The 15,363-nt window shown below is 41.0% G+C and overlaps 1 protein-coding gene across 5 annotated transcripts in view; it reads left to right on the top strand.

The window, feature by feature from the left end:
- GRID1 (glutamate ionotropic receptor delta type subunit 1) overlaps positions 1-15,363 on the top strand; it is a 549,421-nt gene that overhangs the window by 211,018 nt on the left and 323,040 nt on the right. For all 5 annotated transcript variants that reach the window (XM_063337940.1, XM_063337939.1, XM_063337936.1 and 2 more), the window contains exon 3: positions 14,530-14,814. In XM_063337940.1, the coding sequence (XP_063194010.1) occupies positions 14,530-14,814 (285 nt within the window). The remainder of the gene's footprint in view (positions 1-14,529; positions 14,815-15,363) is intronic.

Genomic DNA, 15,363 nt, shown 5'->3' on the forward strand with positions numbered 1-15,363 from the left:
TTCCTAGAACCCAGTCACTAGCTGAACAATGGAGAAATAAAACTCTTCTATTAAAAAAAATAATAAAAAACCCTTGCAGTCACTGCAGGACTCCAGTCCTGGAAGAGATCCCACCACGTTTCTGGGGGATTGTAGCCCTGTGACTGCACCAACCCTTGCTGTTTTCTCAAGGGGGTGTGAGAGGTTCCCCCATCATGTTCTCCCTGTATTTGTGTGTGTATACTTGGCGTGGCCCCTTTCTGTCCTGTTCTGCTGTTTTCAAGGTCTCTCTCATGCACGTGAGCCTGTGCCCTTGCTCATCAAACTAGTTCCCCACCTCCTCACTTGATTGTTGGCTGCCATTTCCCTTCCCTGTTGCCCCTAGTTTAAAGCTCTCTTCACAGGTCTGGCCAGCCTGGTGGCAAAGATGCTTGTACACCCCTGTCTCTTCCCAGGAGTCCTTGATCTTGAAAGAGGTTTCCATGGTTCTAAAAGCTCTGTTGATACCAGCTGTGCAAACAGGTATTAAAACGTCAGACTGTCCACTCCTCCGCGAGCCCTTTTTCTTCCCTAGCAAGGTTGAGGAGTAAAACACTGGTGTTCTGCTCTTGGCCGTTGCTCTCTGAGCCATGTCGTCCTGCTTGATATGCTCCAGGTCTCCCTGGCACTGTCATGGGTGGCCACATGGAAGTGCAGTAAGGGCATACTGCTGTGTGGCCTTTGTGTGCTGGGGAGACGTGTGCAATCAAACGGAGAGGGAGGGTAACCTTCAGAAACTCTGTATTGCTGTTTGATAGGAACATGAAAAGAAAATGTATCCCACAAAGAGAGAGGCTTGACTGCCGCTGAATGACTCTCTTGATTTGCCTTTTGGTGTGACTTTGAATTTTCCACCTTCATAGTAGATGTAGGTGAAAAAGCACTCCCCTCTATCAAACCTGTCCAACACTCCGGGATACCTTGTTAGTTTTCAAATTAGCGTCTTCCCTAGAGCTACACACTTTCATGTGTAGAGAAACCTTAGGTGCAAGGTTTAATTATACCAATTTTTAAACAATTTTGAATAATATGAAATTAAAGAAATATCCTGTATCTGTGCTGGCATGAGGTAAGCCTGGTTATGCATAGTGTAATATCTGGTTATCCACAGAAATGGAAGTTGAATTGGTTAAAAAAATAAATATAAAAGTAAAAAAAATAAATATTAAACGTGCAGTCCATAATGGGAGCAACTTTCAAGAGGTCAGGTCTCATTTAAGCATTAAAAGAAGTAGCCTGGTCTTCAAGCAGCCTCTGGGTAAGAGGTGCATAAATGTTGAGATTATTTGAAAACCTGTCCTAAGGTTCACAGTGGGAACTATCAGGTGTTAAACACGTTTGAACAACTGGCTAATTTCATGTATGCAGATGAGAACTCTTGAAAACTTGTGGGGTTTGATGTTTTTCCCTGATTTGATTCATGCAGAGCTGAAGGGGAAAGAGAAATTCAGAGTAATACTCCATTAATTTAGGGTAGCTTTATTAGGTGTTTAAAAAGTTCTGTGTGGTGTCTGAAATTACTCTAGGGCAACTACTAAAAGGAAAACTGGAGAATGAAGGTTTGCCGAATTTTAATACTGCCCATCTTGTAGCACTTCGATGGTCATGGGGGTTTGAGAGCTGTAAGCAAAGTGGTTTTTCGGTAAAGAATACTGGTGCTGAGTGAGGACAGGATTTTTTTCTTAGTACTGAGCAAAAATAATTTTGGCATTCATTGTGTGTTTCATGGATGAGGAAAGAAGAAAGTGTTCCTTTTAAAGTTGATTTTAGAAAATGAAATAGCGGCTTTAGACTGTTGCTAGGCTTGGGATATTTGCATAATCCTTGAATGCAATTGTAAGTATGTGATACATTGCAGGGAACTTTCAATAGATCAACCCCTAAAACTTGTCAATAAATATATGCTATAAATATGTACTGAGTCACAGCTAGATTCATAAACACTACAAGACTTTCGGCAGTTGGCATAAATAAATGAATGCTGTTTGGATAAGTTAGCTCCTTCACCATGGGCGTGCTTCCCGGAGACATGATTTGATTTTTGGTGTCTCATCTGCCTTACATAATATTGCTGGCCACTTTGCTGGCAGAAGTAACGGCTGTTGGAGGGGGGAGATCATAGAGAGGATGAGAAGGATAAGTTTTAGGGCTGTGCGTTTCTTGAGCTCGTTGTCGGAGTATGGAACTTGCTGTCTGTGCATGAGGCAACGCTCACTTTTATAAATTTACGTTGAGTCTCGTAACATTTAGCTTCTCATAACGCAGCAGCCCTAATAGTATTATATATACCCTGGAGGCTCCCTTCTAAGTCTCCTGCTTAATGTTTAGGTCAGAGGATGTGACACGCTGCTTTGGAGTGATGTTTGCAGTTGTTTGAATTTGTTGTTTTCAAGTGGGTGTTTTATGGAGGCACAATGGCAGATTGGTTATGGAAAAGAGATCACGCGCCAGTGTTTTTGTTTCCTTAAAATCTCTAGGTGAGTGGGAGTGTGCAGCAAGTGGCATGTGCTTCTAATGTGCTGGGGAAACAACAGACTAGAGAAATCTTTTGTAGTTAGTTCAGAAGCAATGTCGTGATGCTTAGACTGATGTTCATCCCTCCTGCTTTCAGCATAAGGCATGAGAGAAGAATTTAAGGGAGGGGGAGACCCCCCACCAAACTTCTATTGGCACTTCTTGTGCATATGGATCATTGCTGCTAATTAGACAGGCAAGCAGGGCTAACATGTTCCTTGCTTGTCAATACTGCTTAGAATCCAAATGAGTTTCTTGGTACCAAAGAACTGGGAGGTTTTATCAGCTTGTCTAGAGTTGCTACGTTTGACTGCTTTTTGTAAATGGCAGGAGAGCGTTTTCCTTTTGTGCACGCCAGAACTGAGCCCGAGCCACGCTGCCGTTAAAATAATACTCAGCGTGTACATGTAAAATAGTCCCGAAGGAGGAGGCAAAGTCAAGCATCCCTGTAGAATGCTAATGAAGGTGTGAAAAAATACTTTTATATGGTTATGATTTATAATGAAAGGCAGGTGAAAGAAACAGAGGGTGGGAAAGTGTAGTTTATTCTGTGCTGAAGGGCAAAAGAAAACATAATTATGGAAGAACTTGCAAAGAATGGAAATCAAATTCAGAAAAGCTGTTGTTTATGTCCCATGAATAATTGGGATGATTTGCAGTTAATTCTACCTCAGAACTAGTGTTGAAGGGGGAAAAGGGGAAAAAAAAAACCCAAACCAATTCAAAGCTGGTTCAGTTCTACTTAGTGCCTTACAATAGTATTGGTGCCATTGTGATTAATGAGTAGCGCTGTAAAACCTTGCTCTATTCAAAAGTACCAGAAATGCTTAGTCACATTTTTAAACCTCATGCCAAGCTGTGATTCTGGGAGAAAATCATTACTAACGGAATGATATTTTGTTGAGAAAACAGAAGTACGGTTATTCTGGAGGATTTCTGTACTGCCAAGGTACTGTTTAGCTGCTTTAGGGATTTATTTTTTCAAATTATTATTAATTCAGAGAAAATGAGAAAATGTTTAAATTCTGTGATGTTTCACATCCTTAACTACTCATATTGCTAAATTGTTATCTGACTTTTAAACATTATTTATTTATTTGCTTTTTAATATGTAGCTTATGCAATTTTTCCTGATTTGGTCTTCCAAATCCACCCAACTGCAAAGCCAAAAGCAAAACTCATCCATAAAGCAGTTTATTAACTATGAAGCTGTTTCTGTTCTCAGAGACTCTTACCTTCTTTGGAGGAGTTGGAGAGCAGTATCAGATCTGTCTTTGTGAAAACAAGGCCATCTCTTATCTGTCACTAGTGCTCTCAATTAATGCACTTTTATCAGTGAAGTATGTCTTGTACTGATTTTATGGTGGTAGCTTTTACCGTGCAAAATGTAGCCTGTTCAATAAAGATTAACTCAAAAACCTTACTTGGAAAACAACTGGTGCATTTGTTGACCACTTGATGGCATCACTCAGTTGTATGGAAACAAAACTGCTTTGCCAGTAGAGCAGTTTTAGTTGTGTGCTTGGTGTGAGAGCACTTTCATGTTTTATTTTCGACTATTAAAGACTGAAGAGAGCTATTAATATGCTCCCATAAATTAAATGAAAGCCACAGCTCTAGTTTTGATGTTTTCCTTCTCTTTGGTATATTATTTACCATTTTGAAATAATTTCTTTATCTGCATAAACATGAACAGAAGAGTGCTCTAGACTGCCCCTCTTCCTGCTTCTGGTTAACTTTTCAAGCATGGCAGCTACTGGTTTAGTGGATTGATATGGACACAAAGAATGTTATCATGCATTGAAAAGTCTTTTTGGTTTGCTTTTCCAGGGAAATTGCTTAAAACCTCCAATTGTTGCAGTCAATATGCTTTCTAGGAAAAGGGTTTAAGCAATTTTGTGTGTTCAGTATAGGTCCTATAAAATAAGTGTTTTGCAGCCTTCATACCAAAACCAGGTGATGTGTCTGTGTGTGTACAAGCCAACGATGATGGTTTACTGAAAATGCTGAACCAAGGGGGTGTAACGGAGGAAACAAGGCACAGTGACTATTACTTAGTGGTAAAGGACAGTTCTGGTAATGTCAGGGGAGCTCTGACAGTTTATACATGCTGAGAATTGGCCCACAAGACATCAGGTAGTAAAGCATGCAGTTGAAAGCAAGTCGAAGATCTAAATACTGCTTCTCCTAAGCAGCCAGTGTCAACAAGCAGCAATGAGGCACCCCATTCGTGCTCTGAGCAGTGACACAGAGGGGATGGAGCCAGCTTCTGACCTGAAGCTGGTAGGTAAGAGGTAAACAGGCAGTGTGGGCAAAGCAGCATAAGGAAGGCAGTATCACCAGTGTGCCTCTGTTCTGCAAGTAACGGTTAGCATGTTTCTGGAGGAAAAAACCATATAAAAACATGTTCTCTTTTTTTTTCCCTTCTCCTGTTTTTCCTCCTTGTTGAGCTTAGACTGGTGAAAGCTGGCAAAACAATGAAAAGGCAGCCCAAGAATGGCGGAAGAATCTTTAATAACACTTTTTCTGAATTTTTTTGGTAAACACTTCAAAATCTCATGCTCTCCTTGGCTTTTGAGGTGTTTTTAGATGCTGCTTTGTCAAGGATGTTCTGATATCCTGATTACACATACACTCAAATGTGCACCCTAATATATGTAAGTACAGGTTGTCTTGAATGTATGTGCTGGCTTTCTGGAATATTTTCCTCATAACTGATGGCATACTGAAATAATCATCATTATATTAGAAAACGTAAGCGATGATGCATATCTAATTTTTGGATCACAAAGTGCTTTGAGCTGTCCCGTTGAGAATTTTACCTAAGTTGGAGAGTGAAGTGTCCAGCTATAGGAATTTACTCGTTCAATTTATGATAAGCTTTTCTAAAAGAAAAAAAAGGAAGTATTTATCAACTGACCGACCAGCCCTATTCCCATTGCTAAGATTCAGTTGATAAGAAAAACACCTAAGATTCCTTTGTTTCGTGTTTTCTAAGAAAAAAAAAAAAAGAGATAACGAAGGATGGAGAAAGAATTCTAAAACAGGCTAAATGGTAATTATTCAGTTTTTTCAATATATTATCTAGTGGAATGGTTTTGGTTGGTAGTTATTAGGAGACTAAGTAGCAGAAAAAATACCAAGGATGGCTCACAATGTCAAATACCAGTTTTCCTCCATAATTCCCTGAAAATGAAAAATTCAAGCCTGACACAGGTCAGCAATGAGCTTCTCTAATTTTCATGGAGTTAATGGTAGTTTGTGCCTCTCCGGCAGTGTCTTGTCTGTGTGTAGATGCTAATGATCCTGCTACAGGTTGGCTTATTTGTTTTTTAGCTTTGGTGCTGTAAGTCTGTGATTTTAGGGACCGTGGCCCCAAGTTTTATTGCTGTTGCAAATTACTTAAGGACATTACACCATACATATTTACACAACGGAAAGCATCAGCATCTTGTCCGGAGATGATCTGGCAATATGGGGTGTGTGTCAGATTTTGACATTCTTTCTGAGCTTATGAGCTGGCAGGAGAAGGTGTACTTGGCTTCCTGCAACTGGAGAGAGCCCTGCACTTACCTATTGTGAATTCTTCCCAGTATGGGTTTCATGGCTTCAGAAAAAGGACACATGTAGGGAGGTTTGTTTGATGTGACACTCTAGAAAATTGGGGTTTTGAGGAGGCGAACTTTAGAGTTTGCTCTGTCTTTGTGTTGGGTACATGGTTCTTTTGGTTTATGTTTACATTGTGTTTCTGCAAAGTCCAGAAAGAGTGTTATCTATCTGACAAACTTCAGGCATGATCTGTCCTCTTTGTTTCTCAGACTGGTTATTTATTTATTTTTTTGTTTATTGCAAGAGTCTCCGCAGTATTCGTCAGTGGTCGCATTTGTGTTTTGAAGGCCAGGCTAGTCACAGATGCTCTCCAAGGTCCTTCTCACAATGCGTTATCATACATGGGGAATACTTTCATGATTTGAAATTCTCATCTCTGGTGGAAGACTTGGCATCATGTTTGAGCTCTGAATGCTAGCAAGCCGGGTGCCATCAGGAACTATGGTGAGGCTATGTCAGACTTTCCTGTGGCTTTCAAAATAGTCACATCAAGGACTGTGGGACCTAAGAATGCCTGTATCCTGGTCCCAGATGCAGAAGAAGAGCTGTTTAAATGAAAGGGAGGAAATATTTATTGTTCTCAAATGTTATATGCAAAACCCATACGTGCCTAAGTTGGAGTAGTTAGGGGTTTTGGTTGCTTTGATTTTTGCATCAAACCACAGTGGACTAATTGTGAAATTGCTTTCTTGTTTTAAGATGCATTTTGTTTCGATTGAAGGTCTGTGTAATGGACTAAGAAATACTCATCCTTGCTACGTATAAGGTGATATAGCAATAGAAGTCCTACATAAAAGATTTTTGCTGTCTACATTTATCTTTTCTCTGTATTAACAGTTATTCTGTGACAAGTAACTATAGCTTTGTGTAGGGTTTTCATAACAAAAATAATAAATATTTATTTGAAGAAACATAGTGTAAGTGCAGAACATAAAGGTAAGTAAAAGCTTACAGAAACGGAACAAAGAAGAATGTTTATTGCTGAATATCCAAAGGAAGGACAGCTGCATAGCATAACATTAGGTGCCAATGATGCAAATTCATTATGAATTGTCTTTCTCAGTTAATGAAGGAGCTGAAGAGTAAGCAAACGTCATAAAATGTAAAGTAAGGAAAAAATATTATTTGGGGAAACCCCATTTAGTGAAGCATCAGGTTGAACTAGTGCTTAGATGACCGATTTTGATGTTGTCCTTAATTCACCAATAGTAGGAGTTGCCCTGGTTGTGGGGGGCAGAGGGTTAATTTTCCTAGTCGTCTTCCTTCTATTGTCATCCTTTCTATCTCATCTTGGTGCTCCAGACAAACCTCCTGGAAGGACTTTTTCCATTTAATTTAAGAATACCTCTACGGATGTGCTTCCCACAGACCTTACATCTTGATTAAAGATACAGCTTATCAGCTTTCTGAACCGATGTATTTTTAGCTCCTAATTTTTCGCTATCCTAGTGGTTCACCCAAAACTTTTGTAATGTGTATCTGTTTATATATAAATTGACTAATGAACCAAGTTGCTGATTAAATTTTGTGCACATGAATAATACAATAGCTAGTTCCTTGTGGGTTTTTTTTGTATATACAACATGATACTCTGTATCTGCTTGCTCGTCTGGTTGGTAGATTTGCTAACTATGCACTTTCAGCAGAATAAATTACAGGCCTTGATAATCTCATGGAATATTAGGATTTGTATTCCTGAAATGGATTCCCCACTCCCCCCATCCCCAGTTTGCTGTGTTTTCTGGAATTTGATGTTTTAATGATAAAATGATTTTTTTTCCCTACTGGTTTTCAAAGATAAACAATGTGAAAAATTAGTTTTCTGGCAGATTGACTGAGACAATAGCATGAAGGCAAGGATGAACTCCCTCATCTCATCTCAGCAGGACGGTAGCTTTGAAACCTAATTACAAACACTTAACTGCCAACTTTGTTAATCATTTCATTGCAGAGTACTACACCAGAAATATCAGGTATATGCAGTGTGGCTGGATTTCCATTCTCTTGCCAGATCTGAAGTTCTCTTTCTTCATTTGAAAATCTTTCTGAGCAAAAAAGCTGCAACCTCTCAATTTTCAAACAGTGAATTTTTTTAAAATGCAAGTTATTTGTGATTAGGATGATTCTCTATTTGCAGTGCAGTAAAGAGCTCCTAAGGGTTAGTCAAACTGAAAAGGAATAAAGAATTTCAAGTAAAAATAAAAAACGGTTCAGAGAGGACTTATCAGATATGATCAGATGGTGTCCAAAGTGGGTAGGACCAGCTATAGTGATACACAGAAGTGAGAGACAGAAAGGCATTGAAGTTTGAAGAGGCAGTGTGAATGCCAGTAGGTGGATATATTGTTAGATCCGCAATTACAGTGGCAGCTGGTCTATTGATAATTGTGGAAACAAAGGAACAAGTTTCTACCCTTTTCTGAATAATAGGAAGCCACTGAAAGGGAGACTGAAAGATGGTCATATTGTCATGTTGCCAGGAGCAAGATAACAGTTTCTCTTGGAGTATTTTGATTCCCTGCAGTTTGGAGAGAGGGGGATTTAATTACAGAGTGATCTGAGCTAAAGCTCTTAATGCAAATATCCCTATGAAGATGGTGCCAAATCAGGACTTTGCCATCTGCACCTGTCTTCAGAAATAGCATGGCAATACACAAGGCAATGGTAGAAGAGCAAGACCTTAAACATGACTGTAGCAAAGCAGACTCCTTGCATCATCTCGTGTGCCATGAGGAGTTCCACTGCTTAAAAAAGGTCATATGGATAACGTGCAGTCTGCAAAATAATAGCTGCTCTTCCAGGCTTAAGTGTGGTCTTAATGGGATATGACTGAAGTTAGAGATGTCAGTCACAGAATGAGAGAAACTTTCAGTATGTATTGCTATGATGTAAAAGTCGAGTTAGACAAATGGATGTTAGAAGATGCCCAAAATATATTAATTTGTGTTACTTCTGCCAACATCATGGGAGGGATGACACGGAGAAGCTAAATGGAAAAAGCCAAGGCAATAGATGGAGAAGAGAGCAGACAGTGTCTTGTGAAACTCTGTAATGGAAGTAACAGTTCAAGATGTAAAATGTCAAGCAGATATGGAAAGGGGAGTTTCTGAAAACAGACTTCAAAATAATACGTTAGGAGAGGTACTTCACTGAAACAACTGAAAACTGGATGAAACAATAATTTGGGAAATACGCAAGCTTGAGAGATGGTCGGTTGACGGAGTCCACACTAATGAACAACTATCGTGATGTAATTTAAGCTACTCAAATAGATGAATGCAGATTTATTCTTTAGGCATTGTCATGTTCATGTTTTCATTATGTTAAAGTGCACATTTCATACTATATAGCTTGTAGGACGTTGGTATCTTCTTAAAATGAAGCCTGATGGCGATGAAGGCATTCAGTAGAATAAACTAATAACTATTGCTGTACAAATAGCAGTGAAATCTGGGGACAGGATTGCTAGAACATTGTGTCTTTATCTGTGGAACAAATACTTTGAAAGCATTATTTCTTGAAACTCATCTATGTAAATCTATCTACAGGATAAATAAATATGAAAGCATCTTAGTTATAACAATGTTAAATTATTACAACTATAGTAATTAAAGATCATTAAAGGTCTTGGGGTGTTTTGATTCCCCTTTTCCTTATGTTAGTGGGTTGACATGAACCAAGGTACTTGCAATCTCTGTATTTCAGCTTTAAGGAAATCAAGATGAGGGTTATGAAATTCATGCGCAAAAATTGCAGGTTCTTTTGAGTGCTTATGAAGTTGCAACTGACATACAGAATTAGTGATTTACTGAGTCACAGAGTCAAGAATGCTTGATTGTTGCTGAAAATCCATAGCTAGTATGAAGTAAAATAGAAAATTACACATCTTTTCTCATAGAATCATAGAATTATTTAGGTTGGAAAAGACCCTTGGGATCATCGAGTCCAACCATCAATCCCACTCTACAAAGTCCTCCCCTACACCATATCCCTTAACACCACATCTAAATGAGTCTTAAACACATCCAGGGATGGTGACTCCACCACCTCCCTGGACAGCCTGTTCCAGTGTCTAACCACTCTTTCTGGGAAGAATTTTTTCCTAATGTCCAGCCTAAACCTACCCTGCTGCAGCTTGAAGCCATTCCCTCTTGTTCGATCGCTAATTACCTGTGAGAAGAGACCAGCACCAACCCCTCTACAGTGGCCTTTCAAGTAGTTTAGGGAGCGATGAGGTCTCCCCTCAGCCTCCTCTTCCTCAAACTAAACAGTCCCAGCTCCTTCAATGGCTCCTCATAAGACTTATTCTGCAGGCCCTTCACCATATTTGTTGCCCTCCTCTGCACTTGCTCCAGCACCTCGATATCTCTCTTGTATTGAGGTGCCCAAAACTGGACACAATACTCAAGGTGTGGCCTCACCAGTGTTGAGTACAGGGGGACAGTCACCTCCCTCCTTCTGCTGGTCACGTTATTCCTAATACAAGCCAGGATGCCATGGGCTTTCTTGGCCACCTGGGCACACTGCTGGCTCATATTCAGTTGCTTGTCAATTAGAACCCCCAGGTCCTTTTCTGCCAGGCAGCTCTCCAGCCACACTTCCCCAAGCCTGTAGCGATGCATGGGGTTGTTGTGGCCCAAGTGCAGGACCTGGTACTTGGCCTTGTTGAAGCTCACACCGTTAGCATTGGCCCATCAGTCCAATCAATCCAAGTCTCTCTGTAGAGCCTCCCTGTCCTCATGTAGATCAACACTCCCGCTTAACTTGGTGTCATCTGCAAACTTGCTGATGATACAGTCTATGTCCTTATCAAGGTCGTCAATAAAGATGTTAAACAGAAATGGTCCCAACACTGAGCCCTGAGGGACACCACTTGTGACCGGCCGCCAGCTGGATTTAACTCCATTGACCACCACTCTTTGGGACCGTCCATCCAGCCAGTGCTTGATCCAGCAGATCGTATGCTCATCCAGGCCATGAGCTGCCAGTTTTTCCATGAGAATTCTATGGGGATCAGTGTCAAATGCTTTTCGAAAGTCCAGGTAGACAATGTCTACAGCCTTTCCCTCATCCAATAATCGGGTCATCTTGTCATAGGAGATCAGGTTCGTCAGGCAGGACCTGCCTTTCCTAAACCCATGCTGACTAGGCCTGATCCCCTGCTTGTCCATTATATGAGATGTAATGGCACTCAAGATGATCTGCTCCATGACCTTCCCTGCTACCGAGGTCAGACAGACAGGCCTATAGTTTCCTGGATCCTCCTTTCTGCCTTTCTTGTAGATGTGTGCTACATTTGCTACCCTCCAGTCCATTGGGACCTCCCCAGTTAGCCATGAGTTCAGGTAAATAATGGACACTGGCTTGGTGAGCATGTCTGTCACAAATTTTTTTTTTTTATGCAAGAAAGCACAGGCGTATGGGGGGAAATCCTAAAAAAATGTCACCAGAGTTTTCTTTTGGTATTGAATAATCCTTGAACATTCTCTTGCTCAGTAATTTCAAGATGTCTTAAGAGTTAATGATTTTTTTAATGAATTGGAGTCTGCTATGTAGTTGTTCCCCATTCCGTTACTCATGTAGAAAGTAATACTTTTTTTTCCTGTATGTGCTAAAAGCCTATTCTCGCCCTTCAGTGTAACGAGTGTGGAGAGGTTGAACTTCTTGGAATCCATCGTATTTTTATATAGTGGAAGTCTTCTATTAGAAATATGACATGTTCTATTTCACGTTCTGTTATTTGACTAAAGCAAGCAATTCAGAAAATATGAAAACTTTCCTTGGTCGTTCCCGTTTTTATTGCCTACTCTACCATCTCAAAACAGAGAGGCAAGAGGAGATAACACTTACTGTGTAGCACATGCCTTCAGGCAGAACATAATCAATTGTCAAAATATCAGAATGTAGAAGCGTATTGACTAATTCTTCATTTTAACCCATTGACACAAATTGCAAAACACTGGGAAAATGCCTCACCCAAACCAGTCTTTGCTGAGATATTTCAGCTGTGTTCGGTGGGCTGTGCTGGCAGATAAGGGGGTCCATTTGCTGTGGTCTGTTGTATCTCCGGTCTTTTTGCTGCTTTTGATTAGTGCCAACCACCGAATGAAGTTATCTCTTGTTATACAACTGGCCATCAGCTCTGTATTCCACAAATAAGTGACTCTCTGAATGCAGCCTCCTGTCAGAAAGGGCTTTGTTTTTTCTCTCCTTCTGTCTGCTTTGCAAGTAAATTGTTCCTCCTACAGACCCGTGTGGCTTGCTTCTCTTACCCTCAGTGACAGCAAAGCTCGCTGGTTGGTGATCTCTGCAGGGGTTTATAGCTCAGCTCTGCTGTTCTCTCCCTCTGTTCCCACTTCTCTGTTCCCTCCCCTACTGTGACTAAATAAATTACCTGTATGACATGTTCAGTTTTCTCTGGCAAGAAGCCTGGGAAATCAAATCTGTTCCCGAACCTGGGTCTCCCATTTGGCAAATGTAATGCCTCCCTGCTGCTAAATCAGGTCAGCTCTCAGAAAAAACAATGAACAATTTCATATAACTATAATCAACACAGAGTAAATTTAGATAATGCAGCTGACATATGTTTATTGTAAAGACCATCAAGGAAATAATTTTAAAAGCACTTCATCTTTCTCCGTTGCATTAGGATACATGTTGACTATTCCGTGCATAGAGAAGATCAAACATTTTCCTTCTGTTATCCCATATCAAAGTGAAATGTATTTATTTTCTGTCTGGTCTAAGAAGATATTTGGTGAAATGGTTCATTGGTTGCATTAGAAACAGTTTAATGTATTTAATTACTGTAGCTTTGTGTAATTAATATTAATTGATAATTAACTGTTAATTACTATTAATTATTCATAACCTGTCCATTGCCTTTGACTTTTTGGCCTGTGAAAGTGGAGCTATACTTAAAAGTGTTTAGAGGGGGAAAAATAAATCCTTTTAATACATCGTGTTCACTTTCCTACCTTTCTGCTCAGTCCATGTCCCCCAGTGGATGGTCAGTAGCAGGGTGGCAATGTGTCTCTTCTGCGTGATCGCACCGGATGCGTGCCCCGGCAGTCCCACAGCACGTGCCACTGGGAAGCACCAGTGTGGGCAGCCTCCTCTCTCCATCTGGAAGCCAAATTTCCCGCTCAGCTACTCTGCATGGCCCGCAGGGGCTCTGAATTGCACCCGGAGGCTCTTTTGTTTACTCACTGTTATAAGCTCAGGCAGGCTGCAGTTGGGCTGTGGAGCGTCTCTGGTCACCTCCTGTCTGGCTTTGTGATGGTGGGCCTCTGTCCTGGGGAAGCAGTCTTTCCTTTGGGCAGGCTCTGCTTGTGTGGGTGGTTGCTTGGGGACTGAAACACTTAATGAAACCCTGAGCTCTCCCCCAGCCCTCCTCAAAGGATGAGAAGGTGCCCCTGGGGGACCCTTGGGGCTGCTGCAGCCGCTCACCTATGAGCGCTTGCTGTGCTGAGCTCTCAGGGGCCAACTTTGCTGCCGCTTGTTCAAGAGGTTTAGTGAAAATGGGCATCAGCCTTGTAGTCTTACCACCACCACTGACAGAAGAGCTGCTGAGTTATAACTGGGGAAACATTTTTCCAATCCTAGCTGAATATCAGGTTCAGCTGATTTTCAATTACCTGGAGGAGTCATGCGAGAGGCTGCCCCGTGTCCTGAGCGGCAGAGCAAGGCTGCCCAGTGCTGCCCAACCAGCATGGCCTGTGTCTCAAACTCACCTAACGCTTCATTCTCAAAAGCAGATGGGCTCAAACGTATATGCTGTGTTTTTAAATGGCATGTGCTTTTCTAGATCTTTTTAAAGGCAGCTAGAGTGTTATTAAGAATTGTTTAGTCATCCACAAGTTGCCTTTGTTCTAATGAGTGCCTTTGTTGTTTCTTCATTGCTCTGAGACACACAGTGAATGTTTTTTCATCAATTTAATAATCCTTCAAAAGTCTATTGTATAAGACAAATCCTTGAAACTGAAATTGCTCTTTATTGTCCAAAGTCCTCATCCAGTGTGCAAAACAATGATTAAGAGGTGAAAGCAGTGAAGTGGGTTTTAAAAGATGGGATTTAAATTCCTGTTTCCACCAGTAATGACCTGAAGCAAGGGTCATAATGTCCAATCGCATTAGCTCCTGTTTGAAGAAATGACGGGAGTAATGTTATCTGTCCTTAACTTTGTCTTATCGGTATGGATTGCAGATACTGTCTCCTACTGTAAAGGTACAGGACCTATCTCTAAAGGCTTCAGCTGATACTGTAACAGAAATCTGTGTTAATAGCAAGGGCAAAGCCTGTCTTGTTCCCTTCTTAGCATCTAGGTTGGTCAAAGGAATTGTTGAGCTTGTTCTAACCCTGCTTTATTTATTTCTTGTCTTCTCCAGCCTGCGACCTGATGACCCTGGGGATCTTAGCCTTAGTGACGTCCACTGGCTGTGCCTCGGCAAACGCCCTGCAGTCCCTGACGGATGCCATGCACATCCCACACCTTTTTGTCCAGCGCAACACGGGAGGCTCCCCACGCACCGCCTGCCACCTGAACCCCAGCCTGGAGGAGGAGGAGTACACGCTGGCTGCCCGTCCGCCCGTCCGCCTCAATGATGTTATGCTGAAACTGGTCACTGAGCTGCGGTGGCAGAAATTCATAGTATTTTATGACAGTGATTATGGTAAGTAAAATGGAGAATTTCAGACACTATTAAATTTATTTCTTTCAAGTGGGAAACGGAGAGGAAAATATAAAGGGAGGGGTGGGATCTTCATTGACAAAGGGGAAAGTGTTTCAAGTGGATGCAGGCCTTTGGTTTGAAGGATAGGTTGCTGTGAAAACTAGTTCTCAGATAAGCAGCAAAGTTGCTTAGCAACACCTACCAAGACAGCCAAAGTTTGAATCATCTCGCACTTTTTCAGTAAAATATTAATAAAGTGTTGACATTGATTGGCAGGGGTCACATAGCTGTGCAAGGAAGTTCAACACGGCCTCTACCCATTCCCAGAAAATGCTTTCTATCAAAGCTGAGTACTGTTCTCTTTAAAAATTAATTCCCACAATAACTATTACCGTATCTTTTTTTCACATGCTTCCTCACACCATTCTCCATTTGGACTAAATTTCATAGTGATATTATTCCTGGCATTAAACCAAAAAGTAGGCTTAGCATTTTGACTACATCTGATGCATTTCCTTCAGAAAAACTTTTACTTTGGGCTGAAACTTG

The sequence above is a fragment of the Chroicocephalus ridibundus genome, chromosome 6 (assembly GCF_963924245.1).
Source record: "Chroicocephalus ridibundus chromosome 6, bChrRid1.1, whole genome shotgun sequence".
In the NCBI taxonomy this organism is placed as follows: domain Eukaryota; kingdom Metazoa; phylum Chordata; class Aves; order Charadriiformes; family Laridae; genus Chroicocephalus; species Chroicocephalus ridibundus.